Genomic DNA, 17856 nt, shown 5'->3' with positions numbered 1-17856 from the left:
CCTTTGCCTTAATTACGTTTTTGATATCCGTCGGCTGGTAGTGGATTAACAAAATACTTTTCTTCTGTCGGAACAATAGAGGTAAAGTATCTACACCATCAATCTTACATTGAAATAATATTAACACATTTCTATTGTGTTATATATTTAAAACCATTATTATATAAATGTTGACAAAGTCCTATATAAACCAATGGCTGTGCAATTAGCAAGCACTTGGCAACAGTTGAAATAATAATAAAGACTATTTAAAAACTCTGTTGGGGAGGGAAGAAAATATGGGGTGAGAAAATAAAAGGGTCTCATCCTGGGTCAGGATCTGGTCCTACAGTTGGAGGTACGGGAACCTGCAGAGGAAAAACAGTGAATGGGAGCAAAGGATAACAAATGAGAATGAGAATCTAATGAGAACATACTTATTGGTTGGTAAAGTGGAAAACATTAGACAATAGTGCAGACGTGAACTGTCCAAATCAGTGGTTTCCAAGGCAAGTCAGAGAAAGTATGTATTTTTTTGAACCTCTGTTTTGTGTTAACTAAATTGTTTAAAATAAAGTTCAAAAGGCAAATGTGTGACTGTGTGGAGGGTCGGAGTGGGTTGGAGGGAGCTGTAGGAAAATTTGGAAACCACTGGTTTTGCAATATGCACACAATTACAAAAATACAATTGTTAACATTTAAATAGAATAACTCACCACCCACCTGTAGATGTCAGCAATGTGCAGCCAGACTAAAGCGATTTCAGGCAGGAATTTTTGAAGCATGTTCCACTGTCAGGACTTTTGCATATTTTAGTAGTGCCTATAAAAACAATGGTAACACCTGAGCATACTGACCACAGACTTCTCAACATATGAACCCTGCTCTGCCTCTAATTGACAAAGTTTAAATTGTCTACCAGGCAACATGAGCGGCAGCTCTGGTGTCCTCAGGAGTTTCTCATGTCAAGACAAATGAATGTTTCCCTTAGCACACAGATTTGTGTTAAGGGTTTATTTTATTATTATGTGTCAGAATGGTACAAAAGTCTGTTCTTAACATTAACAAAAAGTTAGTTTCATTTAAACAGATGTCAAGCCGAAAAAGTCACTTTCAATCTACCTGGCAATGATTAATTTATAACAACATTGATAAATAAGCCTGATGTGATGCAGCCCACAGGTCTAGATTTAGCATTGACTGAAGTTCCGTGCAAGATAGTCCAGTTGCAGCATGGCTGAAATGTGCACAATATCAATAAAGTTGTATTCATCAAAGAGAAAAATCAACCAAAGGTGACCATCTTTCTGAGAAACAGACTACAGAACACAGTGAATTTTGTACATTGATCATACAATCAGATTTCTAAAACTATTTTATGCACAAATAAAATAAGTGTTTCAATGCATTGCAATCATGGCAGACTTTTGATTGGTTATGGATCACGTGATGGTCTTTGACATTCAAAACTACACACGCAGAATTATTTCACACCTACGGCAGGAATATTACACATGTTGTGTACTGCTGTACACAATGCCAACATTAATGGTGGAGCCCACTTGCACTCCAGTGTGACAGATTGTCAAGTAGGTGGCTCTGTACAGTTGTACAAATATTTGCTTGTTTTTGGGGAACTTCAGCTAGAGAAACCCCAGCAACTCGTATGTAAATAACTTGATATTCCATACTTAAGCATGCCTTTACACCGTTACTGTGTGTTAACACACACATACACACACACGAAACTTTCAAAAAGTGTCAAGTTGGGGACTTAAGCATGCCTTTACACCGTTACTGTACACACACACAAAACTTTCAAAAAGTGTCAAGTTGGGGGGTTTACTGTGTGGATAGGACAAAGAGAGTTCCAGTGAAAGAGGTTACTTGTCCTCACTGCACTTTATTAGTCACTGAATCTTCCCTTTCAGCGACCTTCAAATGGCTGAGCTCATCACACAGTCACACTACTCTAGTTCACCGACGCTGACACACAAGGAAAAAAAAATGGGCTAGAGGTTAACTCCACTCCTGACTCAGGGGAAAAGAAACTAACTTAATGTGACTGTCATCAAACCTCTGGAGGTTGGAACGAACAACAGTTACCATGGTGTGGCCATGGTATAAACTAGCAGTTGATATGTTTATAAAATGTAAAAAAATAGCCTTGTGTGTGTGTGTTTAATCTCAACTCATCCTTTTATCAACTCCAGTGGCTTATACTCTAGCTGTTGCTCAGGCTTGATAACCAACAGCTATTGTTCAGCATTGACCAGGTTAACCTCCTGCAAGCATACCTGGAGCAATTTACTTGTTTTAAAAACACAAAACGTAACGTACAACAAGGCTCTTTCTAATTTAAGAAGGCATATATATACATATGCATATATATATATAAATATATATATATACACTGTATATATACATACACATACATACATACTTTTCTTTTTGTGAAAAGCTCAGGACTGAATTTGGTGGATTCACAAATTATATCATCAAGCCACAGGTTGCAGACCCCTGAACCTAATTGTTACACATCACACAGTATCTAATGTAAAAGTGGAAGGAGTCTTGGCCACAGTCTTGAACACATAATGTACAAGGTTTACACTACATTTTCACATTTTCTAGGTTTATTATTAGGTTTATTTTCTGGTAACAAAGCCATTCATGTTAATACAAAAAACAAGTATTAATATTTTGAGCACAAAAGCTGGTGACAATCACGGTCTAAAAATCTGCCTGGTAGGATTGTAACACCCTGATGTCCATGCAAACTGTAGGATATCTTGATGTACTTGAGATCAAAGGGTCTTGTTTTTTTTTCCTTAGATTGACTGAGCTAAGTGATCTGACTTAGAGGACGCACACACTGGGGCCATTTGCTCTGTTCTGCGCTAAAGTGCCAATTGCCCTGAACAAGCTAAAGCCCTTTTGCTTCCGACACATACGTCAGTGATTGTTGTTCATACACGGTTAAAACAGCGTGATCAAGAGTGAATCTGACAACAACGCTGCTTTGTAAACTATCTTCAAAATCATCATCCGTTCGCTCAACTCGATGTCACTCAGAAACATGATGCAGCGAAGTATCTGCAGCAGCCTCTGACTGTAATATGCATGTGAAACGGTGTGTATTTTGAATGGAGCGCACCCACAGACCAACAGAGACACACACATCGCTGCAATGACTGCTTCAGCCCTTGCCAATGTCCTGATCTATTGACTGTGCGAGGTGGCCAGTTGCAGATTTTTGCCCTTTTGGCCCTGTGTTCCGCACTTTGGCCAACACTTCCAAACACATACAACGTACGTTTAGGGGCAATCATGCTTAGGTGTGGTACAACTCCCCTAGTGTGAGTCGCGCTCATTATGGCCAAAACAAACTGAAACAATAGCTGCAGTTTTTACAAACACTAAGCTGAGAGATGTTTTTGGTGTCTGCAGTACTGCACTACATGACTACAGTCCTGCAGTAATACACAAAAAATTAATTGAAGAGGGTCATACATGCACACAAAGAGAAACATGAACCAAACCAATATGGTATGAATTCAAGGTATATACAAGTGTTGGTTCACAAGAAATCATGTTGCTAACCGAACTGGAAATGTACTTTAACTAACAATAAAAGGAATGATCATGGAAGATACTAAGTACTACAGTGTACGACTGTGGGAGCATTCATTTGGATTCAGCTAAGGCCGCAGTGCAACAAAATTTTGATTTGATTATTATTACTATAGGGAATAATAATAATAATATTACTGACTAATATATAGGTGTCCATATGTTCTAAACAAATGTTTTTGTATGTGCATGTTGACTAATGATTTGCTCAGAGGTTTTTACAGCAAAACAACAGTGCTATAACTTTCAAGTGCCTAATTAGTGTGTGTATGAGTAAGCATGAATTTATTTGTGTGTGTGTGGGTGGGTGGGTGGTAGTTGGCTGAGTTTTGAATTTTTTCTCGTAGGGTTGTGGTGGGTCCACACACAGACTGACACGTTTATGTGTATGTTAAGTAAATCACTGTTAGCATTTATCGTTTGGCGTCTAACAGTTCAACACTAATTGCAGGCATAACACAGAGATCGTACTCTCTTTTAAATGTCACTATAAAAAACGAACTAAACACATAAAAATAGACACGTTAGTTTAAAATCATTGTTGAAAAATATGACACATGCATGAACGTTAAGAGTAATAACTGCTCTTTCTTTAGAACCGGTTGCTAGTCAACGTTGTTTCAGAGAACCCAGAACTGTCATCCAAGACTGTGTGGGAACACTTCACTAGTGACCATTAAAAGGACATTTGGATTCAGCTAAGGCCTCAGTGCAACAAAATCTCCAGTGAAAAAAGGTGCAGTTGTATTAATAAAGTCAAACTATTTTGCAACTAGAAATGAAAAAACCAAACAAACAAAAAAAAAACCAGAATCACCTGGGAACAATAAGACCACACTCCATACACAGAAAACAAAGGAATAGCTGTACGTTTTACTAGAAAGCAAAAACATGGTGTTCCTATCATTAACACGGTATATGGCTTGTAAAAGTTAAGGCCATATTAGAGATGCCTGGCTGGGGTAAACAAGGCAGGTATACTCCAAACAATCTTATAAAATCCCAAATTCCTAACAAGAATGCAGTCAAAGTTCCTTCAGCTACAGCCCACCTCCAAGAATTTGACTCACGCCTGCTCTTTGTCTGCCCTCCAGAGCTGCTCTTTGACCTCTGGCGGCAGCATATTGAAAAGGTCTTCCTCCACCACCAGCCCACTCCTCTTTAGCAGCCGACACTCACCCAGCTCCACTGGAAGACACTCAAGCCGGTTGCCTCTCAGCTCCAGCTGGGTCAAACCTGTGAGCTCTCCGAAGCGTGATGGCAGCGTCTGGAGGCAGTTGTTTCCCAGATTCAGTGTGCGCAGCTTCCTACACTGGAAAAGCTCCGGCGGCAACGTCTCAATCTAACATGGAGAAGAGCAAAGTTTATATATTTAGACATACTTTTTATGTTCTTTTGTCTGCATCTGATGCATTTTAGAAGGTTAACAACTTTCACTGGAACAAATGTCTACACACAAATGTCATTCGATTATCGCTGTATGTCTGAACACATACTGTACATACTGTATGTACCTAAATACTCACCTACGCTAACACGGTGGTAACTTCATAATCTAGGCATAATCTGAAAGGAAAAAAGTTCCCAAAGAACAACAGAAACTAAAAAACTGAATGTAACACAATCTAATGTATGTATGGAAAATTATAAACAACGTCGTCTTCCGCATATAGCGATGTGTGACGACGTATTCAACTGCTCCACTTGCCAACTAGGTCCCGTACAAAATTTATTTTAATGCCGTATGTTGGAATGGAACAAGACTGACCTAATTTATTTATGGAAGATGCCAATAAAAATACAGTTTAACTTGGCCAACTTACTGTAATGAAGATATTTAATGTCAACACCTATGTGGTTGTATTTGATAAGATTTAACACAGTGTTTGCTGACCTTTGTAAGGACCTCATTTATCACCTCATCTCATCGTGTTCACAAGAGAGAAACAGATATCAGGGTGGAGAGAGAAATGAGACAATGTAATCAACACATTTTAAAATAATACCTATAAGTCCTTACCCTGTTTGCTGTCACAGCAAAGTACTGCAGGTTCTGTAGGAAGCCAACATCAGCATGGATGCTGGTCAGATTGTTGTGACTCAGGTCCAAAAAGCGAAGCTTGCGGCAGAAGAAAAGCTGGCTGGGGATTTTCTCAATCTTATTCCTGTTCAGATAAAGCCTCTCCAGGTTGGTAAGAGTACCAATTTGCATGGGTATGTAAGCGATCTGGTTGTACCAGAGTTTGAGGCAGACCAGCCGATGCAGGTGCTGGAAGCTGATGATCTCCTCTATTGTCTTCAGGTTGTTGTCCTTCAGGTCAATCTCCTGCAGGTTGTGCAGACTGAAGATGGAGTGTGGGATGCGTTCAAGGTCACAGCGAACAAGCTCAAGCTCTGTCAGGTTGACCATTTTCTTTAGGCTGTTGAGCACCATCAACTTGGTGCCCTCATTATTGATGGAAAGCTTCTGAAGGTGCACGCCCACATCTGTCACCACCTGTGGAAGCTTGGTCAGGTTGCTTTTAAGACGCAGGACCTTGAGTCTTTTCAACTCTCTGAGCCCATCGATGACAATGTAACGATTGTTCTCAGCACTCAGGTTGCCCGTCAGGTGCAACTCACTAAGATTCTTTAGGCTGTAGATCCACAATGGGATCTCCTTGATGTCAGTGAATTTAATGTGGAGTGACTTCAGGTTTTCTCTCAAGAAGGCCAGAGCTGGAGCCTCAATTTTTGCCGGTGTGTGGTAAAGCCACATTTCTTTCAGGTTGGAGAGTTGGGCTATGATTGGTGGTATAGTGACATCGGGGATGAGCTCCAGCTTAAGCACCTCAAGTTCTACAAGATCAAAAACTGTATCTGGGATCCCACTGAGCATGAACAGATGTAACTCAAGCTTCTCCTGGGAGTTTTTGGTGATGCGCTGCCTCAACTTCTCCAATGTCCACTCGTTGTTCAAGTTCAACTGCCTCAGCTTGTTCTCGCTCACCTCTGACAGGAAAACCGCAAAGCGTTTGGAGTAAAGAGGGTCATACTGATCAATCATATGAAGCATGAAGGCAAAGTCGTTCTTCACATCAGGAATGTCGCTATAGCTGCTCTCCTCTCTAATTGATTCAAAGGAGTATCGTTTGAGGGAGCGCCTAAGCATCCAACACAGTGTGTACATGCAGATGAGACCATAAACCACCACCAGGCTAATGTAGAAACATGCCAAGATCTTGAAAAGTGTGGCTAATGGATGGGCACAAGAAAACGTGCCGTACCCTGTTAGCTTCTCGAGGTTCACTTCACACACTACACTGAACCGGATGTAGCGTACATAGTAGGCTGTGTAGCTAATTATGAGTAAAAATTTGATTACTTTGATAATTGTCTGACGTATGTAGAGGCGATAGACAATATCTCCCTCCTCTACGTGGACCCTGAACTTCTTCACCTTTTCAAAAAGAGCCTTGGCCTGTTCCCCTTCTTTTTTATCTAAAACACCAGTTTCCGAGCGATCCACAATTCCTTGTTCGATTCTGGACTTTGTTCGCTGAAGCATGGGCACACTGGCCTCGACATCCTCACTCACACTTGAGGCTTTCTTATCTAATGAACCATTCATTTTTCCTAGAGGTTTAGGATCACTCTCCTCCACCACGGTCTCAGACAATGCCCTTGTAGTCCATGGGGAGTCGAAACACTTGAGAAGGATAGAGACAAAGTGCTCCAGTTTTGAACTGGTGCGGGGAAACTTGAACCAGAAGTTGCTGCAGGCCAGGAAGATAAGAGTGTGGAGTAGCACCAGATAAGGAAAATATTTGGCAAACCAGTGGAGCTCATTTTCGTAGCAGACGGCGTCCACGTAATTATACTGATGACGGTCTAGGTTATATTGAATGCCTTTTGGTTCTAATGCATACGGGATGGTCAAGTTAGAGATGGGCATGGTCTCACAGGACTTGTTGATCACCCACTTGCAGGGCAGGCAGATCATCTTATCCTGTGTGACCTGCAGTGTACCACCGAACACTGCAATCATCAGCATGATGACTGAGATGTAGTCGGTGAAAACGTCCCACCATGGCTTCAGGATACGGTACGCTGGCTGGGTGTCAGCAAAGTACCGCAACTCGGTGATGGGAATCATGATGGTTTAACTGAAAACAAAACAAGCAATGAAAAATAATTAGCAGGTGACATTTCATATTGAAAACAAAAATCATTTCGGACCAGCCTGTGAAATTCTGACTCATTATAACTAGATTATGTTGTTTATTTTGGCAGTGGCAGTTCCCTCACCTCTGCTGTTCCAAAGCACAAGAGAGAGAAAGAAAAAGAGAAATCCAGACTGACTGTCAATAATTTTTTTTTCTTTTTTTGACATTGACAGGTACACTATTATCGTGAGTCTACCTTATTACTGAAACAGTGGCAATAATAATTAGGGAGTGTAATCATAGCAAAAACCTTGGGTATATCGAATAGCACGGTTACTGATATCTGTGGTTGCTGTGTTGTGGTGTTTTTTTAAACCCATGTTGACCTTCAAGGACGAAAAAGGAACAGAATAAAGTTTAGTCACAGAGTCCATTGGATACTGTTTCATTATAGTTTAAATATCTATTTCAGAATGAAGAAAGTTTTAATGTTTATGTGCTATTTAAGTAAAAAATAGATAGAATTCATGAAATCAATGTAATACAAAATGTACATGTATCTGATTGCAGGAACTTAACAACATGGCACCTCATAGTCACATTACAGCAACACAGCCATTGGATTCGACTTTATATATCAGAAATTTAATTACGTCATTCTATGACTGGCTATCATGACAGCTCTGTAGTGGTGGCTACCAGTAATACCATAGTAACTATGATGAATCACCTGGAGAAAATGATTTTTATTTGAATTTAATTTGAACTTACAGGGTAAAAAGCACACTAAGCAACAATCTCCAAATTGTGAATTATAAAGTGAGTGCTGATTATTAACCTGAGCACGTCGGTCATACCACAACTGACTACTTCCCCCTTTTCCTCATGCCTCATACCAACACCTACACACAGTAACATGAAATGAGACTGCAATAAAACCAATAAAATCGGAGTTTGCAAAAGCACCAGTTTAAACATCAGTAAGGTTTAAGGTTTTTAATTATATTTTTAACTATGAGAATTGTTTAATCAGATTTTCATTTATTAATTCGTTAATTTCAGCCTTGTAACTGAAAACAAATCCTTACAAAAGGCCAACGCTGACACTGATGTAAATCATTGTCTAAGAACTCACTATTACACACAAACACAGATGCTACAGGAACTAGCAGTAGGTGTGTTCTCATTAGAAAAAGATGTTTGGACAAGCGCAACAAATTAAAACAATGCTAAAAGACTAATATGACAGACTGTCGGCTCAGAAGAGCAGCGTAGTCTTATTTCAAATTAGTTAAAAACACAGGCCTGCCAGCTGTTTATCTCGTCTATGACACCCTCGGTGTCATCTCCAACTCTGTTATCTGCAGTTTACACACTGTACATTTCTTGCTTAAAATAGGCATTTGTGTTATAACCAAATGTATCAGAGAATATGGTTCAGGACAAAAACCTGAAAGAAATGGAATAAAGTCAACATCTGGATAAATGGAGAATTGTTTTCTGAGCTATGCAGCTTTATCCTAGTTCATTCCTCTTTGTGAAGTAAATTCGGACAAAAAATACTGAGACACTAGAGCTGAGAGTGAACAGTGAACAGTATGTGAACTGATATAAAACAAAGCCCAGCTTTCTTCAACTTTTTTCAAGAACATCTACAGATTTTTTCACTTAAAAAATATTGAGCATTTCTTTTCTGCCGTATCCTTGATGATGTCATTATGTATTCTTTTTCCTTCCTGTGTAGTTTTAAATCTATGTGTTATTCCAATATCAATATCTAATTAATTTATATAAAACAAAACATGTTCAGAAAGAACAATGTCCTTCTGTTTGGGTCTTTTCATAATCCCACAGTTATCACAGTTTCAGATCTCAGCCCTATCTACCCAAAATGAAACACTGAAGCTAACAGGGCAGTCCAAACCAGGTCCAACTGGTTCTGACACATACAAAACATTGCAATTATTTCATGTCCTACTGACACAAAGAACCACACTCATGTACCTACTCCTACTAAAAAAATCCACTTATTTTATAAAAATACAAATTTAACAGTTTAACTAGTTTCCAGACTCTCAAAAAACGACTAAAATTGTATTCTGGTTTAGAGATTTATAACAGTAGTATTTTTCTAATATTCTCCCTTAGGGTTGACAGTAAGCTGATCCCACCCTCCTCCCACTTAAAATCAGAAGGAATTAATAGAAAGGTAAAAGAAGAAAAAAACAGACAGCAGGCTGCATAATTGCAGTGCAAAACACGGAACTTCAATATAACTTAAGGCTTTCATGATACTGTGGGACAACTAATTCAGTAATAAATGTGAGGAAGAACTATTATTATATATATTATTATTTTTATTTTTAAAAACCCAACAAGTTCATACATTACTTTAACAGCTATTTGAAAGGTAAAATTTTAAATTAATATCTAGGTTATAATGGTAGCAAAACATGGACACTACACATTCAATAACGCTATGTGAACACTTGTATTGACATAAATGAGATAAATGTATTAAATAAAGCCAAATATTTTAAAATGGAATTCTCCAACTATGCACACTATTAAAAATATATAATGTTTGCTTTAAAATTATATTTACCGTACAATCATGCCATTACATTAGTGTTTACATTTTGGGTATTTGTTGTTGTTGTCATGATAAAGGACATTTTTGGCCTTTAATTGTTCAATTGCAGTAATAATCTAGTATGTTTTAGTAGATATTTCGAATTTTTGGTCTGCGATATTCAACAACATGTAAAACAACAACAGCAGATAGGTGAGGGGCGACGGCAACCAATGTATCACCGATGCCCACTTTGCACGTTTCGGGGTAGTAAAATCATACATAGTGTGGCGCAGCTAACAGGCTAATTACCGCACCGCTGCGGACAAGAACATAAAGACTCACCCGTTTTATCAAAGCCTGTGTCTGTCGCCTCCTCCGCACACGGGAGATTCATTTCTCTGACGTTCTCTCAGCAGCTGTTGTTGGTGAGACCCACGGGCCGAAGCGACAGTGACGGTGTAAAAAACTCACAGGACTGCAGCCTAAAAACTAATGCCGCTGTACGACACTGGAGGAAGTCACACAGACACATTCAAAATAAAAGTACGACAGTTCTAAAAATAAGACTGAGAACTGTCCACAATTATATTCAATTATATTATGCTATTTCTCATTGTGCCGAAATTGACGTTTAAGTAAATATTTTATTACACACTTACACACGTACGCATACATACATACATAGATACGTAGAAACATACGTTTGTTTGCCCATGTATTTATGTTTTCTCATGATATTATAATTGCCGATTACAATTGTATGTGGCTTAATTTTTATTATTATTTTAAGGACGTAAACGAATCATTTTGTTTATCCCCATTAAATGAAACCCAATAACTAAAATTGAGTTCTGCTCTGACGTCATTAAACAGCGACACCAGTCTCTCCCTGGCGCAAGTTTTCATCAGCAGTAAAAGAAAATGTCGATTTTTAACCTGACGGGTGTTATATTTCGTTCTCTCTCTTTGAGAACACATGTCTCTGTATGTCCAGTGTATCTTCGCAGATTCCACAGATGTCGGTCTGTAAACGGACAGTCCGCTGAGTTTCTTCAGCATATCTCTGCTTCACGGACATGCACAGATCGAACAGGACTATTCACATCGGCACATGTGCAGTGGATTTCTCGTCACTTTTTTCATGTTGACAGGTGTGAGAATAGACCGGTCATCTGTAGACGATTCTCATCTTCTACTCGTGCCAGAAGCGACAGTGTTGGCAAGATAGAGACGACGCATTACCATCTGTGTTACACATGCAAGGTAGTAAAGACAAAAAATGTAAACAGCAATGATTGTTTAGTATTGAATCACATGTTATCATTTGGTTATAATAATTCACCTATATAAAAAATGGTAATCTTTACTTTTTAGGTGTACTGTTTTAAGTCACCTAGGACCATAGCCCATCAAAAACACGTTTGTGAAACTTCACAATGCTAAAATGCTATAATAATAAACGACTGTCACCTGTTTACAGGTTTGTTCTACTAGAACCACACAGAAAATATCCAAGCTTGCGTACCACAAAGGTGTAGTGATAGTGACGTGTCCAGGATGTAAGAATCATCACATCATTGCTGATAACCTAAACTGGTTCTCTGATCTGGAAGGGAAAAGGTTAGTGGTCTTTAAACTTCCCATCAGAAAAACAGTGGCACATTTGCTGTGTGACTTTTCCATATGGATTTAGATTCAGTGAACAAAAATACATCAAATATTCTATTGTGTATTGTGAACATCTAGTACATTCTACTCAACTTTAGATTTCACTTTTCACAAGTATGACACTGCTACATTAACCACACACTGTTTTAATGGAGATGAAGCTTGGAACTTCCCTGAAAATAAAACAACTTGTGATCTGTTTTTATTCAGAAACATTGAGGAAATCCTTGCTGCTAAAGGAGAGACTGTGAAGAGGATCAAAGGAGATGCTGCGTTTGAAATTGTGACAAATGATTCTAGTGAAGACAAGTCGTAACAAAATGAATAAGATAAGTCACACGGTAACGCAGAACAACACAATGCATGTAGTGCTTTTATTGGGATTTAGATTGTGTGTACTGTATCCGTACCTGTGCAGAACAAATGCTTATACAAGGCAGATGTGAAAAACCTAAAGAACAAAGACAACAAAATTGATACAAAATCAGGGAAACTCCAGCAATGACAATGGAACTCTTGTCCCAAAAGGAAAAATGTGGTGTTGTTGGTGTAAATAGGGTGAGTTTTAGTCAGCCATTTATTAACATCTTTGTGTCTAATAATTCCCATGTGTTTTTGTCTTAAAATGCCAGTTTCTTACATTCTCTATTTATGTAAATTTAAACTGTAAATTAGTTTAAACACACTGTATATGCTGTACATTTTCTGTTTTTTTATTAAATGTAAATCATCTATAGGAACGTTTTCTTGTCATGTGATCTGGTACATGTCCATTTCAATAGAGGTAAACCCGTACCTACCTGTAGACTACTGTAAACCAAACCATAGTTGGAATTTTACATTGAAAACTGAAATTTAATCCAATCATCTAAAATGGTTGTAAAAGTTCAAAGGACTTTAACTCTCTGAATTTCTCTTAGTTGGTTTTACCTTGAATAGATTTTTTACAGAGATTAAATAGATTTAATTACATACATCTGCTGGCCACTTTTATATATTTGTCATACAGATGTGTCGCATCTATTTCTCAAGAAATATACGTAAGTAGGATGATAATTATGTTAACTCGTAGTTAAAATACGTTTTCCCCTATGTCAGGCACATTTTGTAAACTTTATAAACAAAAGTTGAACGCAAGTCAATCTTTTATTTTGAAAAGCGATCATGTGATCTGGCACGTGAGCTAAAACCAAGGTAGTCCTCGCGATATTAGCCGGGTTGTTTTCGTCGTATGGCGTCTGTCATAACAGCAAACAGAGCGGGCTCTTAGTTAGAGCTATCTGGATTTCAGCAGGCTGTCGTTTCTCTCTCGACTGCAATGGAGGCACTAGAAACCATGGACGAATCGGACAGACCAGAGCAGCAGCCGTTCTTGATCGGAGTGAGTGGTGGAACCGCCAGCGGAAAGGTCAGGAGTTTTCTTGTCAGGAAGATGTCAGTAAACATCCGTTAGCATTAGTTAGCTTAGCTTAGATCGCTGTACATCAAACGGTCAAATAGTTTGGCACGCCCACTGTTCACTTATGGTTTAAGTAGTAAAGTAGTACTTTTAAGTAAGTATATATATATTTATTTTATCACATTGCCTTAACGCATTATGAATTTATTCTCTGTTAAATTTTGTCTTTCACATCCCAGCAACCGTCCCCAAAAGCTACCTTTAGCTGGTGCTTACATTTAGAAAACAAATGTAGCGTTTATAGAGTAATTATACATACCAACTATATGAATGTATGTGTATATAGTATTTAATTACAGCATTAGAACAGAAACACCTGCCAACATGACGATGTCTATAATTAGGGTTCTTAAGTTTTGGTAATACCATAAGTTTCGTTTATACCGTAAATCCTTGTGTGGTAGTCGACAGTGTGCGCAAAGATCATGGAGCTCCTAGGCCAGAACAAGGTGGAACACCGGCAAAGGAAGGTGGGAATCATCAGTCAAGACTGTTTCTATAAAGTCCTGACCCCGGAGCAAAAGGCAAAAGCACTGAAAGGCCAGTACAACTTTGATCACCCAGGTGAGCCACCAACCATTTCACCGTAAAACACACCATCACACACGTGCAATTATTTTGGTGAATTCTCATGAGTTACAACAACTCGTGTCATTTTTTGTCCTGCAGAGGCATTTGATAATGACTTAATGTTCAACACATTGAAGGACATTGTGGAGGGAAGAGCTGTTGAAGTGCCAACATATGACTTTGTAACCCACTCCAGGTCAGTACAAAAAAGAAAAACAATACTGTGTAAGGAATGAGAAAATTCCCTGACCTCTATTTATCTTGTCTATTTGTTCAAAGAATGGAGGAAAGAATTACATTTTACCCTGCCGATGTCGTCCTCTTTGAGGGGATCCTGGTGTTCTACCCACAGAAAGTGCGCGACATGTTTCACATGAAGCTTTTTGTGGACACAGATTCTGATGTGAGGCTGTCCCGTAGAGGTATTCCTGTTCCTCTCTCCAGGGCAGTATTCCAGTTTTTCCACTTCCTGTGTTTTTGACTTGTTTCTTTCACTCTAGTTTTGCGAGACATGAGCAGAGGAAGAGATTTGGAGCAGATTCTCACACAATATACGACGTTTGTCAAACCGGCTTTTGAGGAATTTTGTTTGCCTGTAGGTAAAAAGATTGACCTAGCACTAATGCCAGTTAATAAGCATCTTTGAAACATTGCCTTTCTTTATCTCGTTATGTCCTAGACTAAGAAGTATGCTGATGTCATCATTCCTAGGGGAGTGGACAACATGGGTAAGTGTGTGTTTTTGTTTTTTGTGATGCGGCAGCAGCTCAACATCTTAATGATTTAACAAGTTTACTCCTCTGTCTGCCGTCAGTGGCCATCAACCTGATTGTGCAGCACATCCAGGACATTCTGAACGGCGACATCTGCAAATGGCAGCGAGGGTCCATCAACAGCAACACGCGGGGATTCAAACGCGGCATTTCTGAGCAGGTGGAGCTACAGAGCGGAGTCATAAATCCTGTGGGGAAGAGAGTCCTGATGGAGCCCAGCACTCGGCCTCACTGAGGCAGCGTGCAGATGGATGAATGTGTGCAGACTGGGTCAGATTTTTAATGATAACAAGCATCAAGTGCTAAAAAAAATTCACTGTAATTTTATTGAAATTGTTGATATACAACAGATATGCTATTAGTGTGCTTTCACATTTTAAAGTCTTCCACCATACTTTCTTTAGTGTTATTTGTGTTTAAGAAAGTGATAAAGAAGTTGTGAGAAGGTTAAGTTTGGGGTGACTTTAAGAATTGAATGTTTTATTCTCTGTGTTGTTGCTTTTAGAGAATAATATATTGGAGTAATATTAATAATAAATACCTGCTGTCGTTTTTTGCATCTTTTTAAATAACTTATGTATTAAGGGCCTCTTTTTGAATATTTCAATGCTGGACGAATGTCAGACTGTTTTTTTAAATTTCCCATGCCCCATTATGTTTGGTAATAAATGGACATTCTGTTGTTAAAGTCGGCGATGGCGTGAGTTTTGTGTCGAAGAAAAAGTTTGTCCTGCTGCACGGTGTATATAAAAACAGAGCTGTTTTGTTTTATTGGACTTTGAGAGCACAGTGTGATGTGTTGGTTTTTGACAATATCCCAAAAGAAAGGAACCAGGATGGTCTTACCTACAGCACATTTGGAAATGACAAACACACAAAGTCACAGAGGATTCCAGTCACACACACACACTTTCACACAGTGGCCGAACAGAACAGAGATGTGATTGCCTTATGGTTCTCTACATTTGGAACACGACACGTAACGATTCATTATGACGTACACAGATCACAGCATCTTTAGTAATTTATCTTTTAGTGTTTTTGCTTTGCTTTTTTTAGTGCACATGTGTATGGCACTGGGGAGAAGCTAAGCTCTTCTCATAAGCATAAACATCCTTTTAAAGAACAAAAGGAGCACTGTATATAATACATTTCATAACCATACATGATTCTTACACAAACATTTTCAAAACAAACTTGTAGGTTTCAGTCTTTAATGGCTGCCCCGCCCCTTCTTGTAGTCCACCCCACTCCCTAGACTCTCAATCTGCAACAGGAGCGTTCATGTCAGTTTTTCAGGTTGCTCTTGAGGTTCTGTGAGGTTCTTTGAGAGGAAATTATTTGTTTGGGGGTATAAAGGTTGTGGGGGGAGAGGGGGCGGGGTCATGGAAGATGACCAATAAATGGCACATATATAAAGAAAATGGGAGGGGGAACATGGAGAGTAATGGATCATTCAGCTGACTCGCACACGCAGAAGCTCTACTCTAAAACAGAGAGCCCAGGATGCAGACTTTGGTACTTTCCGTCACGTCTGTCTGCTCTGTGTGATTCCTCTGTTCTCCTTGGCACCAGTCTCAACCCATTTTCCAAGCAGTCACAATCTCTGCCTGTCTACATGCCAGGGTTGCAGTAATCCCAAAAATAATCTCCCAGAACAACAGAGCTCCTCGTAAACCCCTCTGGTCAAACATCAGTCTGTAGTTTGTTCTGCATTTCCCACTAAGAGTCTCCCAGTTGCTTCAGCAGATAGCTTCCATTCGTCATTCTCTCAGTCTGTAGTAAAGTGGAATTAGTGTCATGAAGCACAGTTGGAGGTCAGTCAAAGTTTGGCCCGTGGGCCCTAAGTTTTCTCCTCGCGTTCCGTCTTACGCCTGGTTATATTCCTGGGCTTGATCTTCAACGACAGCTCCCACAGGGCCTCCTCTGCCAAGTGGTCACTGAAGTCGTTGAAGAACGAGACGATGTCTTCATTACGTTTCAATTCATAATGCCTGAGATAATAAGAAGTTAGAATTAAACGTTAATATTAATCAATTAGCCATGGCAAAAAAAAACCCAATGTCCAGAATAATGGGGAAATTAATTATGTTTTTTAGCATCTAATGCTCTTCTCATAAGAGATTTTTTTTATACCTAGTGTCTGCTAAATTCATAAATGTAAATGTATCTAGGGTTATTATTTTATTTAGACTTATCTGATTGTTCTCAGATGTTTTGAATATGTCTTCAGGACATTTAGGGACACCTTTAAAAGTTTATTAAAACATAAACTGAAAACATGAATCTATGAAGTAAAAAAGACAAATGGATGATTCATGCACCTTCATGAACCCTAACACAAATATTATCTTTTTATCATTTCCTCAAAGACTGTTCCAGCACTCAACATAACTTGATTGACAAGGACTTACACTTGCTGGAAGCGCCGCATGCTGTCCAATATGTTGAACTGCTGCCAGCGTTTGGAGAAATTGACCTTTCCGTCAATAAGGTCTGGGTTTCCCAGATGGACAAAGGTCAGGTCCTGCAGGATAAGACCCCTGGAACACAGACAAATTGCATCACTTTGTGTATTTTAGCCAGAAATATGCACAAACTCATTAATAACTGTAGAGTTCACTCACAGATACGGAATACAAGGAGGCTCCACTTCAGCCAGAGCAGCTCTGTATGCTCTGAATGAGGAGGAGCTGTCGATCAATGTGCAATATTCCTCCAGTCCCTACAAGAGACCACGGAAGATGTGTAAATGCAAGGTGCATGGTGATTTGAACAATGCCATTTCAGTCGACATGACACAATGACTCAACTAGCTCTCTCTCTCTCTCTCTCTCTCTCACCTCTGAGGTCTGTTTCTGCCATTCCAATCTCCGGATCGGAGCAGAGTCCAGGGCGGACAGTATTGCCAGGTAGGAGTTGAAATTATTTAACTTTCGTAAGTGCTGCAAAACCATATTTTTGTAAATGTTATTAGTGTATCAAACAAAAAAACATATACAAAACCCTAGGTCTTTCTAGTTTGACTAACCTTCATTATTTTAATGAACTTGA

The 17856-nt window shown here is 39.1% G+C and overlaps 4 protein-coding genes across 11 annotated transcripts in view; 2 read left to right on the top strand and 2 right to left on the bottom strand.

Moving 5' to 3' along the window:
- The window catches only part of dab2ipb (DAB2 interacting protein b), a 791247-nt gene that overhangs the window by 121953 nt on the left and 651438 nt on the right, over window positions 1-17856 (top strand). The gene's annotated exons all lie outside the window — the stretch shown is intronic.
- lrrc8aa (leucine rich repeat containing 8 VRAC subunit Aa) lies at window positions 708-10829 on the bottom strand. Its single transcript, XM_008325822.3, has 4 exons — window positions 10675-10829; window positions 5633-7757; window positions 4683-4954; window positions 708-801 (listed from the first exon to the last, which is right to left on the bottom strand). Exons 2-4 carry the CDS (start codon window positions 7745-7747, stop codon window positions 792-794), a joined length of 2397 nt encoding a protein of 798 aa, XP_008324044.2. The 5' UTR covers window positions 7748-7757; window positions 10675-10829; the 3' UTR covers window positions 708-791.
- On the top strand, window positions 13186-15340 carry uck1 (uridine-cytidine kinase 1). Its single transcript, XM_008325820.3, has 7 exons — window positions 13186-13408; window positions 13864-14023; window positions 14129-14225; window positions 14309-14451; window positions 14530-14624; window positions 14709-14757; window positions 14844-15340. Exons 1-7 carry the CDS (start codon window positions 13319-13321, stop codon window positions 15035-15037), a joined length of 828 nt encoding a protein of 275 aa, XP_008324042.1. The 5' UTR covers window positions 13186-13318; the 3' UTR covers window positions 15038-15340.
- The window catches only part of rapgef1b (Rap guanine nucleotide exchange factor (GEF) 1b), a 35325-nt gene continuing 33012 nt past the window's right edge, over window positions 15544-17856 (bottom strand). The window contains exons 23-27 of the mRNA XM_025062573.1: window positions 17834-17856; window positions 17646-17747; window positions 17430-17527; window positions 17217-17345; window positions 15544-16796 (exon numbers count right to left, since the gene is read on the bottom strand). The exon at window positions 17834-17856 is cut by the window's right edge and continues 56 nt beyond it. Of these exons, the coding sequence (XP_024918341.1) occupies window positions 16646-16796; window positions 17217-17345; window positions 17430-17527; window positions 17646-17747; window positions 17834-17856 (503 nt within the window). The 3' untranslated portion in view covers window positions 15544-16645. The remainder of the gene's footprint in view (window positions 16797-17216; window positions 17346-17429; window positions 17528-17645; window positions 17748-17833) is intronic.

This window comes from Cynoglossus semilaevis, chromosome 14 (assembly GCF_000523025.1).
Source record: "Cynoglossus semilaevis isolate Cse_v1.0 chromosome 14, Cse_v1.0, whole genome shotgun sequence".
Taxonomy (NCBI): domain Eukaryota; kingdom Metazoa; phylum Chordata; class Actinopteri; order Pleuronectiformes; family Cynoglossidae; genus Cynoglossus; species Cynoglossus semilaevis.
The sequence above is the reverse complement of the archived record's forward strand: the minus strand, read 5'-3'. Positions and strand labels throughout refer to the sequence as shown.

What these genes read in the sequence shown, in the direction of transcription:
- lrrc8aa (XM_008325822.3), bottom strand. Translation starts at nt 7,747, where the DNA reads ATGATTCCCATCACCGAGTTGCGGTACTTTGCTGACACCCAGCCAGCG. An exon ending in TTGCTGTGACAGCAAACAGG is followed by an intron (nt 4,955 to 5,632) that starts GTAAGGACTTAT and finishes TCTCCATGTTAG; the next exon opens with ATTGAGACGTTGCCGCCGGA.
- uck1 (XM_008325820.3), top strand. Translation starts at nt 13,319, where the DNA reads ATGGAGGCACTAGAAACCATGGACGAATCGGACAGACCAGAGCAGCAG. An exon ending in TGTGAGGCTGTCCCGTAGAG is followed by an intron (nt 14,452 to 14,529) that starts GTATTCCTGTTC and finishes CTTTCACTCTAG; the next exon opens with TTTTGCGAGACATGAGCAGA. An exon ending in TAGGGGAGTGGACAACATGG is followed by an intron (nt 14,758 to 14,843) that starts GTAAGTGTGTGT and finishes GTCTGCCGTCAG; the next exon opens with TGGCCATCAACCTGATTGTG.